A 23,271-nucleotide genomic window follows, 5' to 3' on the forward strand; every position below is an offset into this window, starting at 1 on the left:
GAAACAATGTGGTAATATCTAGCGCCACAAAGCTAAATTATTCTTACTCTAAACCCCACCAATTTATAACCAAAATGTGTAAGCGCTCATTAGAAACTTCCAAAGAAAGTTATGTTGAATCCGTAAAAGTCAACTTCCTCCCTTTCTTTTTCGTAACTCAATCATGTTGTAGCTCGTTTAAGATTTTTTTTGTTTCTTTGTACTTTTGTTTGTCATCTTTGTTTAGAAATATTCACGGCTCACATCCGTATGCGCAAAAGTTGTTCTCTTCCCACATCCGGTGCAAATCTGACATTCAAAATCCACAAAACCCACGGATTGGTCCGACCAGAAACCCACAGGTAACTTTATTGTTTAGGCCGTAATATGATGGAATGACTGCCGATGGTCGATGCGGGGTTAATTAGCGTCCCTTTTGTTTCCGACGGTCTGCGTTTGATTGCTTCAAGTGGCCCACGAAGATTAAAGAGGCCGCCCCGATTTACTGAACTTCCAACGTTACTGTAAGTAACCCCCTGAAAGCTTATACAGTGTGGTCTAGCCAAATGGAATAAATTAATTATCTCAATTATTTCATTTAAGAAACATATACCGGGTGACTGAAAAAATTGCTTAATACTACATGCATGACGGTATTGTCGTGAGGATATTCAAAACATATTTTTTAAACATCCTTTGCATTTTTTTAGAAATGTCTTTCGTTTTCGAGGTACCGGAAGTCCAAATTCTATTTAAAAATTACGAATTTGTGCGTGGTTCGCAAAAGGCTTAATCTATTTTAATGAAATTTTGCTGTTTATAGCAGCTGCTATCATGGATGGTGGATTTTTTGTCCTTTTTATCCGTATTGGTAGTACATGGCTCTTTGTGATTCTCTTTTGCAGCCGTAAAGGGATTCATTATAGTCCTACTACAATAAAGCAGGTAAATTTATAATCCTGTTAGAATAAAGGAGATAACGTATTACGTGTTTATTGTGACAATGACTAAATATGGACTGACGACATAATTTTTTCCCGTCGGCTCACTATTGACATGTTTGTTTTCTGTACTTAAAATCGTTCATTGGTGATCCACTTTAACACTCAATTTATTAATTGTTTTACTTTAGTGTAGGATTTTATTATAGACAGTCAGGTAAGCGCAAAATCAACAATCACGGTATTGTCGTCCCACTTGACGCTTATGCAACAGACAAAGAGGGTTAGAAAACACTTATTAGGTGTACAACTTTGCTTCCGCCGTTTTTGAATAGATGTATGTAGCGGTAAGTAATGATCGAAATAAATAACCCCATGTGGGCATGCAGGAGCCTTGGGCACCTGTTAACATAACCTCATAAAAATATTAGTCTATTTGTGTCTTCATCATAAAGTTATTCGCAATTGAAAATGTCAGTGTACGAGCCAAATTCTCGTCATTTGCGGGAGGTTTTACTTTTCTGCTTCAATATGAAGAAATCTGCTGCTGAGGCTCATCGAATGCTCTCAGATACTTATGGGGAAGCCACTATTAGTGAAAGGACATGTCGTGAGTGGTTTCAGCGCTTCAAGAACGGTGATTTTCACGTCGAAGACCAACATAGCGGTGGAAGAAAGAAGGTTTTCCAAGATGCGAACTTGGAAGCATTACTTGACGAAGACTCGTGTCAAAGTCAACAAGAATTGGCACAATCATTGGGAGTGACTCAACAAACAATCTCAAAACGCCTCAAAGACATGGGAATGATTCAGAAGCAAGGATATTGGGTGCCGTACGAGTTGAAACCAAGAGATATTGACAGGCGTCTGTTCGCTTGTGAACAGTTGCTTGCAAGGCAAAGACGGAAGGGATTTCTGCATCGTATTGTGACTGGGGACGAGAAATGGGTTCATTACGATAATCCCAAACGCAAAAAGACTTGGGGATATCCCGGCCATGCTTCCACGTCGACGGCCAAACCGTCTATTCATGGTTCCAAAATCATGCTCTGTATTTGGTGGGATCAACTCGGCGTAATATATTATGAGCTGTTACAACCAACTGAAACAATCACAGGTGCTCTTTATCGAACCCAATTAATGCGTTTGAGCCGAGCATTGAAAAAGAAACGGCTGCAATACAACGAGAGACATGATAAAGTGATTTTGCAGCACGATAATGCTCGACCCCATGTTGCGCAAGTGGTCAAGAAATACTTGGAAACATTGAAATGGGAAGTCCTACCCCACCCGCCATATTCTCCTGACCTAGCTCCTTCTGATTATCACTTGTTTCGATCCATGGCACATGGGCTAGCTGACCAACACTTCCGGTCTTATGAAGAAGTAAGAAATTGGATAGAATCGTGGATCGCTTCAAAAGATGTCCAATTTTTTCAACACGGGATTCGTATGCTGCCCGAAAAATGGGAGAAAGTAGTGGCCAGCGATGGACAATACTTTGGATCCTAAAGGTATAATTAGTTTTTTACAATAAAATCGCGAAATTCGGAAAAAAAAACGGCGGAAGCAAAGTTGTACACCTAATAGTTTTCGGCATCTGACTTTTTTACTTCATGTCATGATTCTGTCACTGTCATCGGTTTTGAATGTTTGGAATAGATATCTTGCATACTTCTAGAATTTGGTTTAGTTAATGGATTGGTTTTTAGAAATTTGCACTAATTTACACAGTTTTTCGTAAATACATTAAATTACTCCTATATTGGCAAACGACCGAAAAATAACAATCTTACGACGATCAGTTCCTCGAAAAACATGCAATAATAAGGGTTAGTGTGAGTTGCACAGGTGCCCCATACGACAACCCCAATTTGACCTCATAACCCAACAAGCTTAAAAGTCACTTAACCGTGGAGTTCCTAGTTTTTGGTGAGAAAAAATTTGAATACATGGGTTGTGATCGATGCCAGAGCCAAAGGTCAGCGGCGCAAATCCGGGGAGAATGGTTAGTGGAAGTAATATAATAATTAAAACCAAGGTTTGGCCCATCATCGCTTACCATAATCCGAGTGCTAATTTCAATACAAGGGCCGGTAGCGTGCGTGGCGTTAATCCACATGCATTAGCTACCAGACTCGTATAAAATAAAATTTTATACCTCTTTGTGATCATGCAAGCTGTCGTTCAAAAGACATCAAGGTCATTAGAATTCCGTAATAACTAATTATTAAATTTAAATCATTATTAGAATGAAACGGGAGACTGTGAAGCAACAACCAGCATCAGCGGTTTAAGAGCTAGTTTGGAAGTTCGGTAATTCCTACATCTGCGAAGGCTAATGTTGGCTTAATTGCATGATGCCTTAGAGGAATGAGTTAGGTATAAGTAGCAGCGAATTGCATGCATACAGAGCCGGCTTGGAACACCTTTACTATCACAAAAAAGTACTTAAAAATAAATTATCCATTAACTTTTTGTGGGGCCAAATGTGCCACGTCCCTTCGACAACATCACGACCGATCAAACAATAATTTTTTTGTTATCTACTCAACCAACATCCCTCTAAAGAGCGCACATTGCGTCCATCCGCTCCGCTCAACAAAAGTAATTTAAATAAGCGCAACAAAAAAATCTCAACAGTCTAAATCCGGGCGGCGCGGAGCCCTAATTGGTGCTCCAGGACAAAAAAACGAATTTATAATAATAATTACCATTCGGCCCTATTGAGTGCACCTTTAAAACAAGAAAAAGTAAAACCACCACCTGTGCGATATAAAGAAAAGGACCTCCGACCTTGTATACTTTTACTTTCGGGATTGGGCTTCCATATGGTGCTTGGGGCGCACCCATAAAAAATAAAGTGTTAACATGTTTTGTTGTTTTTTTCTCGCTGGTACACCCGCATGGTAGTTTTGTTTGTTCAGGTAAAAAGGGATAGTTTGTGAAGAGTGAAAGGAAAATCTATGATCGGAGATATGATCAAGGGCTTGACTGGGAGATGTGTAGGGAAGAGTCAAGATGGATGGTTTCAAAGTAAAAGGGCAATAAGTCTGTAGGTAAATAGAACTTTAGACTGTCTTTGAATTTTCATTCGGCAAATAAAACCATTTTTCCAAGTTCAAGGTATCGGTTTAAAGGTTTTGAAGGACATGACTTGCCAGGTAAAGTGTTTCACTAATTTACATTTTTCTTCAATCTTAAAAAAATATATTAAATTAAGAGGTTGAAAATTTCTCCCTTTTCTCAATTCCTGGATTTTTCTCAACATTTACGGAGTGACTCCGATTAAGAGCGATACCAATTTTTTTTTAATTTCAGAGAAAAATGCCCTAATGAGGGAGGAGAACGCATTATCCTATAAAGAAACGAACGAGACATTGTTGTAATTTCTACTTTACGTTCCCACATTAACCCCAAACAATGCCCCCATAAGTAAAACAAGTGGGCGTGAACATAGCGGCCATCGCAGAGGACGGAACACACCGAAGAATTTGTGGGATTGCAGTAATTTGTTCCGGTACGATGTAAATAATTACTCCACATTACATTAATACGTCACATCATGGGACAAAGTTATGTCTTCATTATCAGCTGTGTTCCTCAGCATTTGAAAAAGCCTCTTGATCGTTATCCCCCTCTCGATATCTTGGAGCTTGTGGTAGCTGCCGGGTGTTCATTAATGTGAAGTCAAGTGTACAACTTTTCTTGATCTTTGTTGTGTTTTTTGCCTTCTTTATTCTTCTCGCTTGCTTTGTCTATCGCTGTCCCCCAAGGCGGAATTTCATCACAATATTGTCTAAACTAACATCGAGGATATTTTTGAGCACCTGGACCTCGAAATTACCATCGTAAAATAACCTGTGAGAACAGATTTGCCTACCCGAAACTGGCCCCCAATCCTATCGATCGTCAATTGTGAAAATGCACCACCCCGTAAACATCAAAGTACTCAGCTCAGGCACTTTGTCAAGTTACATTTTCTTTATAGTTCTTTTATGAGTACACCCCCAATTCAATGGAGCGCGTCTCTCTCTCTCTTTGAACATGACAAAAATACACATGTGACATCTCCAAGCAAGAAAATCGATTATTCGACTATCAAGAATGCGAACTTAAGATTATATATTAACTACCATCAGGTAGGCAGTCTTTAGGGCTTTTGAGGACCTCGCATCAAGGACTCTGATGTGAGAAAAAGAGTTTTCGAATATCTCATTTAGCGCGAGCGCTAAAGCCTGGAAAGACCTCTGGAAATCTGTTGAGCGAAAACTCTGTCGAAAACTCATTTAAATATTTTTGTTTGCGGCCTGCTGCCGTTCTTGAATGTTTCGTCCCGTTGAAGATCGAAGAGGGCAACATTGGGTGCGCATTGGAAAAACTACCCATAGACTTTGGTCACCGAAAGCAGGTAAAAAAAAATGTTGTTGACCCCGGTCTATGGTAGTTTAAAAAAGTAGAATCAAATTTATTCTCTGGTCGGCAGAATTTTGACTAAAGACGAATGTGTGCGTGATTCAGCTCACGGTACATTTGAAGCCTAAACAAACTCGCATATACCACGCAGTACCGCTAACGACGAACCACTTCAAAACTGCGAGGAAAAAGGTAATGTTGTCAATTTTATGGTACCAAGAAGAACCCGACTCCGATAGTTAATACAGTTAAATTAGCATCTAAAAAAGTTAATTTATTTTCTATTAAAGTGAAAAAGCGTACCACGTGCTAGACCATGCGCCAAATATTTGATGCGGCTTTTAATCGAGATTCAAATTGATAGAAAACGCCAGCTTATTGGGAAAAAATGGGTTCTTCTGCAGAATCGATTTAACGAACGAGGAACCGTCATAATTGAAAAATTATAACGGTGAGGTTGTTGTTTGTATATAAGTTTAGGCTTCATTGTTTAGGATGGAAAAAGTTGCTCGCTTATGGAATATGAAGGTTGCTGAAGAAGTGCCAAATTGATTCTTTGAAGCATCACGTATTTGGCCAGTTTTTGCGGTGGGTACCACTAATTCGTGAATGTTTGAAACACGTCATTTATCTTTGCATCTGCGAGCTGCTTGAACGGGAAACTTGAAGAAGTTAGCAGTTTGAGAAACTTTTTAAGGGCTTTTTCAAAGTCACGAATGTATATTTGCCCCTGTATCTCAGGAACTAAAGAAGATATTACAACCCTATTTACGTAGATCTCATCCACACCATTAATGTCTCACATTTTTGTGGGATAAATGGCTCTCAAGTTCCCGAGATATCTGCGAAAGAAGATTTGAAAAATTCAAGAAATATTTTGAAGTTTTTTGAAATATTTAAAATTTTATGTAGTTGATGTTATCTTAAGCAGGAGACTAATGTAAGTGTAGAAACTGAAAAACCGTAGAAGTATTCGAACGCGCCGTAGCGCTTCTTTACATCAAGATGCTAAAAAACGCTGTTCACCCTCTTCTAAAACTAAAATTAGACCATCAGGGCACTAGATATTACCTTCACTTTCTTGAGGTGAATGCGATCTTGTGGGAAGAGATTTTTTCAATGTGATCGAAAAAACAGGTGTATTATACCTAGGGGGTGCAAGATCCGTCTAACCGCCTACTATACCCCCGAAACCACCCCAAAAACTAATTCTTAGAAGGTTTTTGATGGTTCTGTAGTAGGCCTCCGCGAGAACCCGATTTGCAGCCGCTCGATTTTCCCATAGCATTCGAAGATTGGATGTGACGCAGCGAGAATCCCAGCGACGGGAGGGGATGTGAGACGGGGGTGAAATGAACTTATGCGCCATGTTAAGGATTCCAGCGCTTAAAAATATCTCGTTTCAACTAAAAAACTAATTTTGCACCCTCTTCTCAAACACAGGAAACACCCCCTACGCCGGAAACGCGAGCAGTTCGTGAAACATTCTATTTTGTTTCGGATGTAGGTATAGTTAAAGAAAGATCGAGAAAAATTGCTACTTTTTTGTGATTTTGTGTGGGAAGTAAGGGGTCGTCGGGGGGTCGAAAGGAAGTTATGGTTTTATTTAGGGGAGATGCGCGTTTTAGATTTGTTGTGGGGGTTGCACGGTTTTAATTGCGGGGTTTCGAGTTGTTATCTTCAGGAAGAATCTGCTAATTAGACTTCAAGATTTTGTAGTAAATACTGAAATTTCGATTTAATTAATGCCTTTTTTAATGATTTAAAAACACCTTGATGAGTATTATTGAAAATCTTACCCCACCCAGACACTATATGTATAAAGTCGTAATCTTATTACTTACAGGAAATGCTGAGCTAGCTACGGTCCTGGCATTGGGCTATGTTAAAAGAGAAAGATTCCGTACAAAGTTTTGAACATGAAATGTCCCTTGCTACGCCACTGTAGTTGATGGTTGAAATCTAGGATTTCAATATATATTCAGTTGAATTTTTAATTTTTTTTTGTAACTAAACAGTGGCGCAGCTCATTTCTACATGAATGTCGCTCGCAATGAGCAAAAGTGCGTTTTTAGACCCATTTTTTGACTTTGAAATCTATTTGTTACTCACTATTAGGCCAATGTGGTCGATATATGAAATCTGCAGTATTGTTTTTTACTGAATTGAACTTGAGGGTAAATGAACATATAGAAGTTGATTTGTTCTTTGCTACGCCACTGTCGTTTATGAATGAAGTCATTTAGTTTTTAGTTAAATAAATTTTGCTTTAAATATGTCAGTGGCGCAGCTCATAGTGGATATTATGCACTTAGTTGAGATTGTACGGGTTGTAGATTTTTAGATCCCTTCGTCGACATAGAAACTGATCTACCCCTTGTTACGCCACTGTCAAGACGTTAAGGTTTAGTTTACTCGCACTCTCAACAACTTTACTTTTGATTAGCCAATGGCATAAATCATACCTTCATGACCAATATCATAACGAAGCTACTACCGGAGGCAACTACAGAGTCGGAGTAAAAAATTCTTCAGGAGTTACTTTAGGAGCAAGAAGTGTGCTTTATCGGAGAACCTAGATTTCTAGACCTACCTGAGGACACATTTTGCACTGATACTTCCTCGGTTGCACTCCCCCGTTTTGCATGCCGCCCATTTTAGTTGCATTGATGGGTTGAGGCACCACCAACAGGGCCGGACTCGAACCTGGAACCCCAGGACTTGAGCTGCTTGATGTGGACCTTCCCGACGTATACAGACCTGGAGTGCTCGTCATGTGATCCTCCATTCCGGCATACACTGGAAACAAATCAAATTTCGATACTGACAAATATTGTTAATAAGATGTCATTAAATTAGAATAAAATGCCCATAAAAGTGGACGTTAACTGGTTCTGCGGCCGGTGGCTTGCGATTAAAATGAAAATGAATGATTTTTAAGTTCTGATGAAATGGAAATGACTGCTTCACTGTTAGGCATTCGATTTGGAGTTAATTGACGGATTTATGAGTGTTTTATAATAGGTAGTTCATTGTAGCTACGTATATGTACGTATCGCAGAAAGGCATCAGAAAACGGGCTCGCAGAAACCTGCTAGTGGCTTAAGATAACACGCATCGGTTTGTTAATTAGTTTGCAAAGAAATTAGCGAGATATTACTCCAAATTAACATCAGGTCGTTACGATAAACGTTAATTATGATAGATGCGACAGTTATTCGTGATGAAGAAACTTGATGCAGAGATGTTGTTTAGTTTTACGAGACTGTATAAGGCTTGCGCACTATTTAATGGCTTATCTTTGCATTAAAAAAAATATATATGTATCTTTATGATGGTCCACGCCCGGGAAATTACAGCAACTTTCCCACGTCTTTGGATTAAAACTAGTTAGCTGAGGTTGATGTTTGCACAAGACGTGAGGTGGTTACAGGTAACGTTCAGTATTATCACTTCTGGACGAATTGTAAAAGTCTACAGGAGCCGCGTTGCAATACCTCATTTAGTTTTCGAGATACCGGTCACTTTGAATAGATTTTTACGATTCTGTAGGGGCTTTACAACGAAGATGCCCAAGAATTCAGTTTCGAGGATTCACGACTTGGACCGAGTTACCTCGGTGGAATTATCCTTCTAATCATCACCGCGTCGTCTTCAAAGGTAAGTTCAAAGGTCTTCCAGGCGTTTTCCGGCATTGACCCTTCTCGTGTCGCTTTCATGTGCTCCAACACCTCAACTGAGTTATCCGGGTTCAACACGGAATCCATATCAGAGGACTGTTTCGAGCGAAAATCAGCACCTCAAAAACCTTCATAGTTTCGAAAAAATTTTCAATATTAACGAATAATTCTGTTGCAAGAATAAAAACCCTTGAACTCCATAAAAATCAAAATGCAACGCTTTTTTTACCGGTACAACAATACCGCAAATGAAAAACGGCAACTTTCCAGCCAACAAACACTGTATAATTGACCTTTCGAAGCCGCTAAACTCCCACTCGAGATTGTGCATCCACACATTTAATATTATAACTTTTAATTAAGTTTATAGACGAAATAAAAAACAAAAACTAGGAAAGTATAATAATAAAACGCTAGACTGAGGGCCGTAAACTTCGGTTTGTTTTTATTTTTGCTGCAAGGGCCGTAAAAATATACTTTTATGTTTATGTCTATCCCATAAAAATTCTGCTTGCTAATCTTTTTTATTTTCGTTGCCTTTTTGTATTTTTTTTATGACTTTCCAACGCAAAGGGCATAATATTCTCCTTTAGGTGGAGTGGATGCAATTGGAGCCGCAACGCGCCCCCCTACCCTCTCCCCCCTCCCCCCTCATCACCCACACTCAAACGCAGATTTACGAAGACAAATCCTCGGGAATTAATTCAGCACAAATTTGGAGCGTCTTGGGCTTTTTCAGCTTCTTTTTTTTCGGAGCTACGTTCGTACGACCCTTTCGATCTTGAATGGGCTGCGGAATGGCCTCCCGGAGCCTCCCTACATATTTAATAACACCCTGCGTAACCGAAATTAAAACTTGCACAATAGTTAAAGACACAAGTGGCCTTCAATATTAAAGTACCCGTCGAGACCTTGTCTCGAAGAATGTCAGTTGGTGTTTGGTACCCACATTTTGCGCGTGCGACCTTGGCTACTTACATCATGCACGAGGCATTGTAATGCGCATGTAAAAATGTCTTCTCTTGCCTGTGTGTTTTTTAATGTTTGTGTTAATCGCTCTTCCTTGTTCGTCCTTTCGGTTTCTCATGTTCGAAAGCGCCACACAACGTGTTTGAAGAGAAATTGTTGCAAAATACAACTAATTAGCCGGAACGAACAAAAACGGTGGCCGTACAAACAAAACGGCGTTTTCTTCAGCCCAAGATTGAAGTAGGTATTTCAACCCGTTCATCGTTGCAACGCTTCGCTAACCCTATTATCAATGGTCTAATAGAAAATGGAATGACGAAGGATGATTGTGGAAAAAAGCGATTTAATCGAGAACTTATGAATTAAAGTAGAAAATATACGAACATGCATGAAATTACTTTTGTCGTTACTCGGTACTCTCCGATTTTTTCACTCTTATGCAGAGAATGCATTCTAAAGCCGGTTTCAACGAAGAAAACCCCTGTATAATAGTGTGAATTAGCTCCTTTCAACAATGATTGTTTAAAAGCAAACGGCCATGGCAAAGAACTTAACAATCTCCCGTGTTAGTTTGGCATTGCCGCGGGCGCCCCTCGTCAGATTTGATAGTTTCCTGTTCAACCGGTACCCAAATTTGGTACTTAATCGCACGGTAACATTATGGGTAGGACCTCTATTATATGTGTGAGAGACTGCGAGTTTGTAGTAGAATACGATGATTGATTTAAATATTTTTTTGAATCACGATTGGAAGCGAAACAATTGGAAAAAAATGAATTTGAAAGATTTAAAAGTGTAAGGACAGTTTCTGATCTTGGATACAGTAAAAGTACGGTTGTTGGGTTGGAGTTCTTATTCTTCCATCACTTTGCTGTATCTCAGTGCTTTGAAAAGGGTGCGATTTATTCAGTAGTTTTTTTTGAAGCCTGACCATAGAGGGTGGCAATTTGAACACTTACAATGGCTATATGAAACATATAAAAAATCCCTCGAAACGATCAATTTTAATTTATTTATTAATTAACTTTTTCTTTCATAAAAACCAAAGAAACCATCTGAAACTCAAAACTTTCTCTCAAAAGCTGGAGAGGCAAAAACCGAAGAATTTCTTGTAAATATTTAACACCAAATACCTTTAATAATTTTTAAGTATTCATTTTTTATTTATTTTCATTTTCATTTTGGATTTCTTTTTTTTTCATTTGCTTCGTGACAGGGGTAGTCCAGCATTTTAATTACCGTATAACGATATTAATAAATAATTATAGAAATCCAAAGTAAATGCAGAACCAATTGGGGGTATTTAAAATAAAACTGCCAACGTTAATGCTGTACTTATTATTAGCTCTCTAATAATAGTGTAACCGAAGGGTGTTAAAATTACAAAAGGGTTACGTGTCTGGCAACTAAATTCAGCTGGCTTGATGGTTTTAGGAACTTTTGCAGCAATCGATGGGTACAGATTTATAAATGAGGCCATTCGTAGTTCCCCATAAATAATAATCCAATAGGGACAGATCTGGAGAGCTGGTCGGACAACGTATATCTCCATCGTTTGAAATGAGAAAGAATTCAATTCATTGCCGCTCATTCATTTTTGGGAGGTTTTAACACTTTATTCTCGTCAGTAAAACTTTCACTTTATTCCCATTGAGCTTATGAACACTTTAGGCTTAGAGCACGCATCCGACACAGCTGAAATTTGCTCTCTCAAGTCTTCCAACTTAGGAACCTAGCGGTACCCCTTTAGCTCTAATTTCAGCAGTTTCATTCGGATTCAATTCAATTCCAAACGTCCCGAAGATTCGGTCAAAGCAATCATGAATTTTTAAGGATCTCCACGAATACTTCAAATCTCCGTGTAGAATCGTTCAACTTAGGTACATGACTAATAAGAGAATTTCTCTTTCACCTGTTGCCGCGCTTGCAAATTTCGGGCCAACATACAAGTGCAATTTAAACCCTCCATAACAAAGTTATGACATAATCATCATCCCGCTGAGATATTACACAATAAGACGACACATTCATGCATAAATTTGCAGTTTCGACTACAAAGTATAATCTCTGGACAAGCTCATATAAAATGTTTGCATGTCGTTTATTGCGATGTCTCGTCGACATAAGCGCCAATTTCAGGAGGGAAATATCAGCACTAAAACCGATTATCGGCAATTACTGCGTAAGTTAAAAACCGCAAAAATACGACCCGTTTCACGCAAAACGGCCCCATAAATTTCTGCAGGAAAACTGGGCCATCCCGCGTCATCAGCATAATGACCGGATGTCGAACGTCCCGTCTTAATTAAAATCTTTAATTTTATGTCTTCATGTATGCGACTACATCTTCGGCGTGCATCTGAGTTAAAGAGGCAGAAGTCATGCAGGTACAATTAGTGGGGAAGACATTCGGAAGATTATGTTGGCGGATTTACACGACATATGACGATGCTAAATTACCCACTTGGGTAACTTATGCAAAGCTCCTCTGATGGGCTCAGCTCTGGATGGCCTTCCCATTATCTTAATTCAGTGATTAATTTCGTTATACCAGTGTTTGCTTTGCTCGGAGAAGGCGAGTCGCGATGTTAAGTCAGCATAAGTCGTGGCTTCTTTTCGGGTTTCGAAATTGGTTAAAAAACGCCCGGTAATGGACAAGTAAATATATCTGAAATCTAACACACGGCGTTTTTACCAGTGGAAGAATTTCACTCTTCATTTGGAGGCACAAACCTTCCCAGACATTTTTCTCAAAACGAAAGATACGCATAGGAGCAGCTCATTAAATCGGTGCCTTGAATTGGGGGTGAAAGTGATCTTGCGTCACACACATTGGAGCTTGGCAACCGAAATGTCAATTTCCCCCTAGATCTTATGAAGTACACTAAGCTCACACCCAACGATCTCTTGATGTTGGACACACAGTGGAGGACATAGAATTAAAAACGACATATGAAAAATAGAAAATATCATTCCTTGGAAGTAAACTTTAAAAAATTACAATTTCGTTATCGACTTTTGTTAGATCATAAGAGAAGTCAATAATGCAAATTTTGAGAAAATTGCAATAATCAAGACTAAAAGAAAACACTTTTTTATAAAAGTCAACAAGCTCCTCGAACATATTATTAAGAACAAGTATTGAAACAAATAACAATATTGAAAAAATAAACAAGCAAAACTTAAAATAACTAGTAACGAGTCAAGTAGGCTTTATTGTTCTCTACTTCCGAACAACGATTTGGCATTGACTTAATTAGCGCTCGACAATGTTCCTTAGGAATAGAGTACTACACTTGCTTCACAGCGTCGAATAAATCTGGAATATGTTTGATCTTTTGTTGTCTTAATGCCTTATTTACATTATTCCACATATTTTCAATCGGGTTAAGATCCGGACTACAGGAAGGCCATTTCAGAAGACATATAGAATTTTGGTCGAACCAAGCACAAACACTATATAGCTGCGATAAGTTCCAGATCGTTGCCTTGTTGAAATTTTCAAATTACAAGCAAGTTCTCTTTGGCATACGGTAGCATCTCCATAATATTTTTATATTGGACCTGATTCACAATCCCCTCAATTTTATTAATAGGGCCTATCCCGGACCAGGAAAAATAACTCCAAACTTGAATCGATCCACCTCCATGTTTCATTGTGATTGTGTTGTACTTAGGACTGTGTTCCGGGTTTGAAGGACGCCGCACATGCTGTCTCCCATCTGATCCTATCAGATTGATTTTTGTTTCACTGGGCCAAAGAACGTATTTCCATTGGGACAAGGCCTTATGCTCCTTAGTAAACTGTATTCTAGACAGGCAATTTTTTTTTATTATTGGTTTTTTACTTGCAACTCGTTGATGTAAATTGGCTTCATTCAGATATCTAATTATTCGTACGGATAACACTGAGTTTTTATTTTCACAATTTTTTGGAAAAATCTCTTTCTGGACATCAACCGCCATCATCATTGAGGAGAGAGTTTCACAATCTGCCCAGGATGCGATTTTCGATATTTTTTTCTGCGTAGGTTTAGTATAATTTCATGTTCCTTAAAGTGCTTAATCGCATGAAAAACCATTGTTTTAGAGAATTTTAACCCTGTTGCAATATTGTTATACGACATTCCAGAAGACTGAAATTAATAGTTAATTTTCTAAGTTGTGATGTGCAACTTTTTAATTTTTCCATTGTTTTCTACATTTAATTAGTTCTTAAAATCTAAATTTTATAAAAACGTTCACAAATTATTATCAATAGATATGTTAAACTGACGAATCAACAGCATTCTTAATTTAATGTCCGCTCTCTGTGAATACTTGAAATGCACTTATTGATTTAGTATTTTCATAAAATATAGGAATCTTCTAGTTTCGTATAAAATAGAAGCTTCGGGATTCCCACAGATGCTTTGAGAACATAGATTCTTATATTGCCAGATTTTCTCTATATATTCCAATTTCAGTAAAATAAGTAGACGTTTTTGATTCTATGGCCGCCACTGTGTACATTTTTTTGTTGTGTAAATATACAGGATGTCCGTTTCTTGAGCTCACCCAAGAGAATCTCGGTAATCATAAAAGAGGTAGGTTAAATAAAAGGTCTCAATTTGGCGGACCGGGCGATGATCAAACTTTTGGGGCGTTAAAACGCAAATTTTTAAATATTTCCCAATATGAGGTAAATCTACTCGGTTTTAGTTCGGGCTTTTCTTCGCAGTTGTCTTTATTGAGTTGTTATTATGTTATTTTCATAACGTGACTTTACAGATAAAATTCCAAAGACCGATAAAAGAAAATTGGAAGTCCGTCGATACAGAGACTACAAGGAAGATTGCAAGGAAAAGCAGCCTTAACAAAAGTTATCGATGGCCACTGGACTCTTGAAATGACCAACTATTTTAAGGTTTCGTATGGAGTAGTAAACAAGCAGAATCCAGCGAGTCGGAGCTAAATTCTAACGAAGAAACAACACTGGTTAAATGAGCTACTATGTGAGGGGCATGGTATTTTCCATCACTGACCACAGTTAATCTGAGGCATATGGCAAAGAACCTTCCACACTGTCACTAAACATTTCCATGAAGACGGTGGATTATTTTTGTCATGTGATTAATAAAAATGTTTCTCGCTTTGTGGCATAAGAGGAAAAGTCACGAAAGCTTTCTTATTCCAAATTCACCAAAGGATTACTGGAATAATATTAGACTGGTACTGTTGGGGCACGCCACTGGTGGGACTAAAAATAAAATTCTCACTGAAATCGAAGCGTCTTTGGTAAGTAATGATTTTTATAAAATTTAATAAAAATCGTACAAATTGACTCCCTGGTCTCGAAAATTAAAGATTTACGCCTATTAACGAAACTGGATTTATTTTTCGATGACCTATTCGCTAAGATTTGGCATCAGAATTTACAAACAGTCTATATACTCATATTCTAATATGTCTTCCCGTTTTGCAAATCTCCCCATTTGCCTTCAAAATCTACATTGCGCTCTCCTTATGAGATTTTTAACGCTTCTTCTGCTTCAGCCTAGTAATACCTACAAGATGGCGCAAATAGAGTTGCCACCCACAGAACTTGTGCAAATTTCGAATTAGAAGAAAACGGTAGGTTACGTTGCCTTTTATACCAAATAGAAAACAAATCTTTATCAAAATGGTTGTTTTGGGGAACTACAGTGTCGGCGATACTTAAAGTATGCCTCAAATAAAGGCTGACCATTAAAAACCTCAAAAAGGCATTAAAATATCACAAACTTCTCCTTGGTTAAATCCATTTCTTATCAGTGAGTCAAGCAGCTGTTGATGGTAAATAGCAAACGGCTCAATCAACGCTCTACGTTTACGACTTACTGGCTACTGCAAGGTTTGTCTTTATGGTCACCCATCATAAACTCAGTGGTTTATTGCAGTAGGAAGGTGTGAAAAGATAACCATTAGGTCGTAATTATGACGGTACTACAAGGCCGGCCTCTGCTGATTTGAAGTAGTACCGCCTATTTAATTGCATTTTAGCGTAAATGTTGCGTTGTGAATATAGATACTAATAAAAAATAAAATAAATAAGCTTGTGTATCCAGGATGAATGTTCTTTCTGGACTAATTTTCCCCTTTAGTTAGTATTCAAATATATGTATCTACTGCTAATCGGGCTGTGCCTCTATACTTGTGAGAAAGTCATAGTATACAGAGTGTCTCTGAACTTAGTGCCATAAATTCAACCACATATTCTAGGTCCCAAAATATGACGGAAACTTAATATAAACATATAGCGAAAGGTGCTTTGTTTTTGATATGTCGAATGTGAAAGGTGGGTTCCTGAAGATGGCTTTTTATTGATATTTTCGAAACGTTTCTAGATGAATTAATGAAATTTTCCACTTTATTATAATTTTTGTGCCTTTTTTCAGTCTCTATAAAGAAAATTTCACATTTTCCAGGGACATATAATACAGGGAGGTAGTGCTTTAAAAGCTTAAACTTTTTTATGCTTAACCGTATTGGCGATTTTATAGGAAAACTATTAAACTTGAAATCTCCAATAGTTTTCGAGAAAATTGAGATTTAAGAAATCGGTGAATACTATGTTTTATTAAATAAACATCAGATTTAAAACGGAATTGGCCTTAAAATTACATAAAAAGTATTTTGGACATTTCCGTATATGACAACATTTATTAATAAAGTCTGGTAGTTTTTCGTTGTCGCCGGAGCAGTATTTAATTACAATGATTGTTAAGAAAATGAATAAAAAAGACTTGTTCAAGTTGTACTTCACCACTTGATGACATGAATTTTTTCGAGCCTTTCCAGGAATTTTACATCTCTAAACCTGAGAACTCCGAATACCTCATATCCCAAATAAATAAAAACCCGAACCAATTTCGCTTCTATATCCAGAAGGAGCTTTGAATTTTCCACGAAAGCGAATTCCTCTTAGAAAACTTAAACCCTCAAATACCCTTCAAAATCTAAAATATTCCTAACATCCCTCAAATGTTCCCCATTTCAGAGAATTTCCAGGAATTCCTGCGACTTCTTTCACATACCTTTCTGCATCTGGTTGTGCTCGTTCATCTTGGACTCGTACCCCTGCTTGCCCATGCCCATACTGTTCCGCGTCCAGTTGGGGTAGTCGTCCTTGCCGTGCTGGCCGCACTGGAACAAAAATTAGCCCTCATTAATAATTGCCAATCAAAAACTCCTCTCGTCTGATGTTAATACATTTCTCGCTTAATAATAATTCATATTTTCGTCGATTAAAAAAAATCAACAAAGCGAAGGGAAGAAACATTAGGCCGCTATGAAAAAGTGTCTGACAGGGCAAATTGGGGGGGAGGTCTGGGGGGCCAACAGGCGACCTTGTCGTTGCTATGCCCACCAGACAACGCTTACCCCCGCGCCACGTCTACGCTCCCCTCTTCACCGCCTTCATCCCTTAAGTCCCTTCTTTCGGCCCAACTGGCGATGTTTCTTTGAACCAGCTGCTCGAAAAATTACACTTGTCAACAACAATTTTTCAGGCGAAATTTATTAACCTACTGAAAACAATTGCTAAAAACTGGAGCCGACTAAACCTCCCCCAGATAATCTTAACTGGAAGCGGATCTGCAGTGCCTAACGTCCTCTTTTGATAGCATACCTTTTCGGGGAAAGTCTATATAAACAGGCTAATATATGTTTCTTTTGGAGAGGAAATTTCTTATATTGAATTTGGAAGAATCGAAGCCGAAAGGTACGTAGAGGGCTGACTGAGGACGAACGGGGGGAATATTGAAGTTAAGTAGAATCGAAGCTCTTTTATCCTACAAGGGAGTTTTTCAATTTATTAGCTGCTCAGGTGGACAAGGGCTACTATATAACCTAATCGGATTGAATTAGGGGCGTTAAGATCAAAGAAATTGAGATGGAAAGGCTGATGTTATAAGTAATTCGGTTTTAGAGCAAATTCAATTTCCCCAGCCAATGACTACAACTAAGCGTTTAAATGGTCACCCGAGTAACCACTCATTTCCACGATCGAAACATTCAACATCGCCCAATGAACACATTAACCATTCATGCGAGTGTTTCTATCATTTGCCTACATTTCTTGAAGAAAAAAACAGAATAATTTATTGGTCATCAATAAAGCATTGGACACCGAACTGAGTCGCATTGAAAAGGGTCAGTTCAAGGATGTATCGATCCATGATTTCCTCCATAGGTGCGTAGCAAAGAAGGAATCCATGACCTTACTTTTGAAAGTTTTATCGGGAAACTCTAATGAGTAAAACTCTCCTTTCTCTCGAGGGAAACTGCTAAATATTCGTGGTGCTGCAACAAGTAATTTATGGCTGGCTTTTAGCCCAATTACCGGGGTTAACTTGATTTCGGTCTTGGAATTCACGTCGCTTTTCCATTTTCCTTTTATCGCTTCGCCTTTGAAAGCCATCGTGCCACTTTCGGACCTACTTTTGACTTCATTGTTTTCCATTGACCTTAAAAGATTTATCTTTGGGGCTTTGACTTTGCCAACTTTCTCTATCCACAATGAGTAGGACAAACTTGAGTTTATTGTTTGTGTAGCTCTCTTCAATCTTAGGTAACGTGTTTTTTATGTTCTTCTTCTACATCGTTTTGTTAATGAAATATATAGAAATTCCTGTATAGTGAAGGCCTTCAAAATTGGTTAATAGACGCATACAGGCGGACAGGGGGCGAATAGGTCAATTTAGAAAACAGAACTAGATTTATTTCTTCAATTCTCATTTTAATTGTTCGTTAGTGAATTGAGATATCAATTCCCGCGAGAAAAAATCTTCAAATAATGTTCATCATAGACGTAGAAATTCCTGGAAATTGGAGAATTTGAGATTTCGACAACATACAAAAAGTGAAAGAAAAGTTGATCAAAGCAACGCTGATCTTGCTGATAGGAGAATGACCACCAAATCAATGGTTAACTTCTATCTTTAACTTAACGGGATCTTTAATTTATCTTGTAAGCAATTCAACGGTTTAGTTCTTAGAAAGTCATTGTCATTACCAACCATCAACACTGTTTTATCTGCATCTACAGAAAAAAGATTCTTTATCATTTTATGACATTCATTGTTCCAAAATTCAGGAAAAATATCCCTAATCTAAATGCTCTACTTCGTAGACAATATTTCCAGGATTTTTAGATTATCTGAATTGATTTTATACATTTGCATTTCACAAATTTTTGAAAAACTCGAACTGGACTTTGAGAGCAACCGTCAGGAATTTTCGGGATTGGTTTAGTGTTAACTACCTTGAAACGTATTCTCAAGTAAATCTTAACAGAGAGTGCAGTTTTCTAGACATTTAACCAATCCAAACCGAACTTAAGGGATATTTCCGAGAGATGTGACCAACCCTAACTAGTCTCTAATTGCTATTGGGTTTACTGAGCAAATTTGGAGATATATTTCTAACTTCGAATTGGATTTACAAAGATTTGTGACTAACCCGACTAAGACTGACGGCTGCTAAGGTTTCCTAGATCTATGGATAATCCAGATTGACCACGAGCAGACTGACGAGTTTCGAGTTCTGGATTTCTCTAACCAAACCCTGAACTGGCTTTCCACCGAAATTTTTAGGGCTTAGTTCGTCTCGATTAGACTTCATCTAAGAGCATAATTCTGCAGGGTTTTAGATTAAATCAAATTGAAAAAAGAGAACCTGTAACTGTTAAAAATCGAAGCTTAACTTGAGATGAGCCGAACCGCGAACTCAACCCGATTTATATCAATTCTAAAAAAATCAAACTGACAGCCGAAGTATCTGTCTCAATCGATTTTTGAGATAATGATGAGAACGATATTTTAAATTTATGCATCTGATATGTGGAAATTGGAGTTTCAATCCAAAGATGGGTAAATTATATATCATCTTCATAAGCCCTCTCAAACCCTACACACATTTCTCTCGCCTTACAAAATTAAATCTTCCTCAAACCAAATAATCTCATCAATCTTTTGAATCCTCTTTTCCTCATTTTTCGTTCTGTGACCAAAACAATAACAACCGGATCCAAATTGTATCGATCAACACACAACAAAACCGTCGAAGAACCGGCCGCCATGCCAACCAGGTCTTCCTTGGCCGCTTCTGCTGGAGACCTGCAGAAGTGCGTCCGCGGTGCCGCAGGTCAGGATCGGCGACGTCGAGGCGTCGGCGTCGCTAGACATTCGGGAGACGTCGTAGGCGGCGCGCGATCGATACAGGGCGCGGGGGAGTTTCAAAGGGACGGATTGAGGCACAATTCGACCCTAAGAAAAAATCCTCAATTTCGGAAACATTTGCCAAAATTATTGTTTGTTCTTGGGAGTTGGGACAAAACAAACTGGACGGACACATTTGTTCAGCCACAATATACGTATAGGGTAAGCGCAGGAGACGATTACAGTTCCTTGAAGGTTTGTTTGAAGATAGGAAGTTTAAGAAGAAGTATATTTATCCAGTAGTTAACAGTTTATTCAGAGGAGAAATGTTGATGGAGGAAAAGCAAAAGAAAAAGATTAAAAAGAAGAATAATTTCAATGATGGCAGTTTCAATCAGCAACAGGGCCGGTTTGAACACGTACTAATTATTCTGTATACTTTCGGCTATTAACTGAATTAATTTTAACACTTGTTGAGTTGGTATTTGAAGGTTTTCTTGGCAATTGGGTGTTTTCTATTCAAAGTTTGGAACTTAGAAAAAAATGCGGTCCTGTAAGTCGTGTTCGTCGAGTTTGCGCCACATGAACCCCCGTATACCTCGAAAAAACAACAAAAAAGACGATTTTTTCGTGTTTTTCGTTGCTGGGATTTTTTCTTGTTCTATTTTCGTTCGGCGGCCAGGCAGCTATACCACCGTTTTATATATCGATAAACGGCTACATTTTGCACCGGCTGCACTCGGGCTTTCTTTGTCTGCTTCGTATGGAATTTTTCCATAAAACCAGAAATATATTTGACGTGGAGAAATATCGTGCGGGCTCTCTTAATGGAGATTTAACACTGGCGTTTATGAGGAACCGCGCTTCTTCGGGGATAAATAGATTTCAACTTGGGAAAATGTGATTCATAAGCAGCAATGTTATGCTCAGTGACAAAATGCCTTTCGATTATTCAAACAGCCAGACGTATTATAAATGCTAGCCATTTCTAGAACCCTGCTTTTTCTTGGGCTCGCATTCCCAAAAGTGCAACGTAGCCGTATGCAGTTCGTGAACCATAGATCTCAAAATGAACGCCATATATCAAGACAGTATATAGAAAATCCAGTTTTTATTTCCCTTATGTCCATGTTCTCGAGCTGGAATGGTCGTGGAATAGGGATTTTATAAACAGGGAGCGGTAGAAAAGGTTTTGCTTTTGAAGGTAGCTCGCAGGATTATCTAGGAATTCGGGAAACTCGCTCTTAGATTTTTGAAATTGTCTTATATTCAGAGAGGGACGCGACACGAAAAAGGATTCTAAACGCGCCATCAGCCTCGAGAAAGAAAAATGAAAACCTAAAATCAGAGCTATCGAATTTAAACAACACAAACCAAGAAAAAATCCAAAGCATGAGGGAATCAGATCAGGTTAATTACGGTTCATGGAAGAAAGGGAATCTGACAGGCAAAGTTCTCCCAATTAAGGCCAGAACTGCACAAATTGAAACTAACGACATTGATGACACGAAAATTGGAAAACTGAAACTAGAAATTCCAAAGCCTCCAGGGAACAGAAAGTCATCACGATGTCCACTAACGACACGGACCATGTGGAAATTAGAAGGCTCAAAATGAAATTCCAAAACTTCCATAGAACCAAAAGTCATCATAATGTCAATTAAGTTAACTCAGATTCATAGAGAATGAATTTCTGCATATATTCGAAGAAAACTAAAAAGAAGATCTGAGAGGAAAATTCTTCCAAGTAAAGCACAAATTGAAAAGGAATGCACCAATATAATCTTGAAGTTAGAAATTCAGGAACTTCGATATAACGGGTGATCATTAAAAAAGATATAATAGTAAACTTAGGGCTGTAGCAACCAGAACCTAAATTTTTTTTAAGGAATTAGAGAAAAAAAAATTAAATTTGAATTAAATTGACAGAAGAGATCAAAATATGGCACGAATAAAACCCACTCATGTCGACACTCATGGCAAAGGTTTTGGTAGAAAAAATCTGATGAAGAAAACATTTGCTGAAGAACAAGAAAAGCTGATTGCTAATGGCTCGGAGGAAGTGGCATCGGTTTACCAAGAACTGAAGAAAGTATTTACACACTACTGTAGATGAACTCACAGGAAGTCCAAGAAAACAAATTAATAAGGAATAACCTATTTGCACTTCCTTTCATGGCAATCGTTAGAAAAGTGAACCCCTGGGGGTAGCCTGAGCTGAAGAAAAGTTTTAGTAAGACTAAGAAACCGACAATACCTCAAGCCTTAAACGTTGAAGGCAAAGCCATAGATTTAAATAAAACAAATTTCGCAATTTGGCAACGTGTGATAGATTGTGACAGATCTCGTCAAGCTATCTACAAGCATAGGAAGGACTTGAACAAAAGAATTGTGCCCTGTTGCCATTTTTCACTTAGGATAAGTTTTCAGATTTCTCCGAGTGAAAGGGATCTGTTGAGTCCAGGACAATTCTTACTTTCACCGGGCGACTCCAGAAATGAATAATCACTGGAATTTTCAAGAATTCAGCCATTTTGTTCTAGGCGTTTGGATTTTATACAATCCACTTAGTGCCCCCCTGCAGGAACTTCTATTCCTCTGATTCAAGGAAACTGTTATTTCAGCATCTCTTAGTAATAAAATAAAATTGATACCAGTATGGAAAAATTCATAAATACATAAAATATATTAATGACGAAAATGTGTCGTCCAATCTGGTCGAGACTATAAATCCGCCAGCCATGTGTTTTCATGAAACATCTTGAGTGTCGGATTAACAGGCGGCTTTAGACGCAATTTGTGGAATATACCGGGAGGTAAGAAAAGTCGCTTGGAATAATAAACGGTCTGGTTTATTAACGTTTGAAGTGGTTTTATGGCGGTCTCTGGAAAGTGTTCCAGGTGAAGCTAGATGTGGCAACTCTTCTTGATGTGAGTTGCCGATAGTGTCTTCGAACTTCAATGCTAGAGATCTGTTGGAAATAACCGCAACCTCTCCCTCCAGGGAAACTACACCGATTGCAATAGAAAAATTAATGCGCATACATAAATGACCTCAATTTGCATATACCCGCGCACCTTTCCTATCTCGTCGAAGACAAAAAAGAA

At 38.3% G+C, this 23,271-nt stretch overlaps 1 protein-coding gene across 7 annotated transcripts in view; it reads right to left on the minus strand.

The window, feature by feature from the left end:
• Nucleotides 1-23,271, minus strand: part of LOC136416355 (zinc finger protein rotund-like) — a 122,656-nt gene that overhangs the window by 43,388 nt on the left and 55,997 nt on the right. For 6 of the 7 annotated variants that reach the window (XM_066401479.1, XM_066401480.1, XM_066401478.1 and 3 more), the window contains 2 exons: nt 17,041-17,149; nt 7,930-8,135 (listed from right to left, as the gene is read on the minus strand). In XM_066401479.1, coding sequence (XP_066257576.1) covers nt 7,930-8,135; nt 17,041-17,149 — 315 coding nt within the window. The remainder of the gene's footprint in view (nt 1-7,929; nt 8,136-17,040; nt 17,150-23,271) is intronic. The other variant, XM_066401475.1, reaches the window with a different exon arrangement.

The sequence above is a fragment of the Euwallacea similis genome, chromosome 23 (genome assembly GCF_039881205.1).
Source record: "Euwallacea similis isolate ESF13 chromosome 23, ESF131.1, whole genome shotgun sequence".
In the NCBI taxonomy this organism is placed as follows: Eukaryota; Metazoa; Arthropoda; class Insecta; order Coleoptera; family Curculionidae; genus Euwallacea; species Euwallacea similis.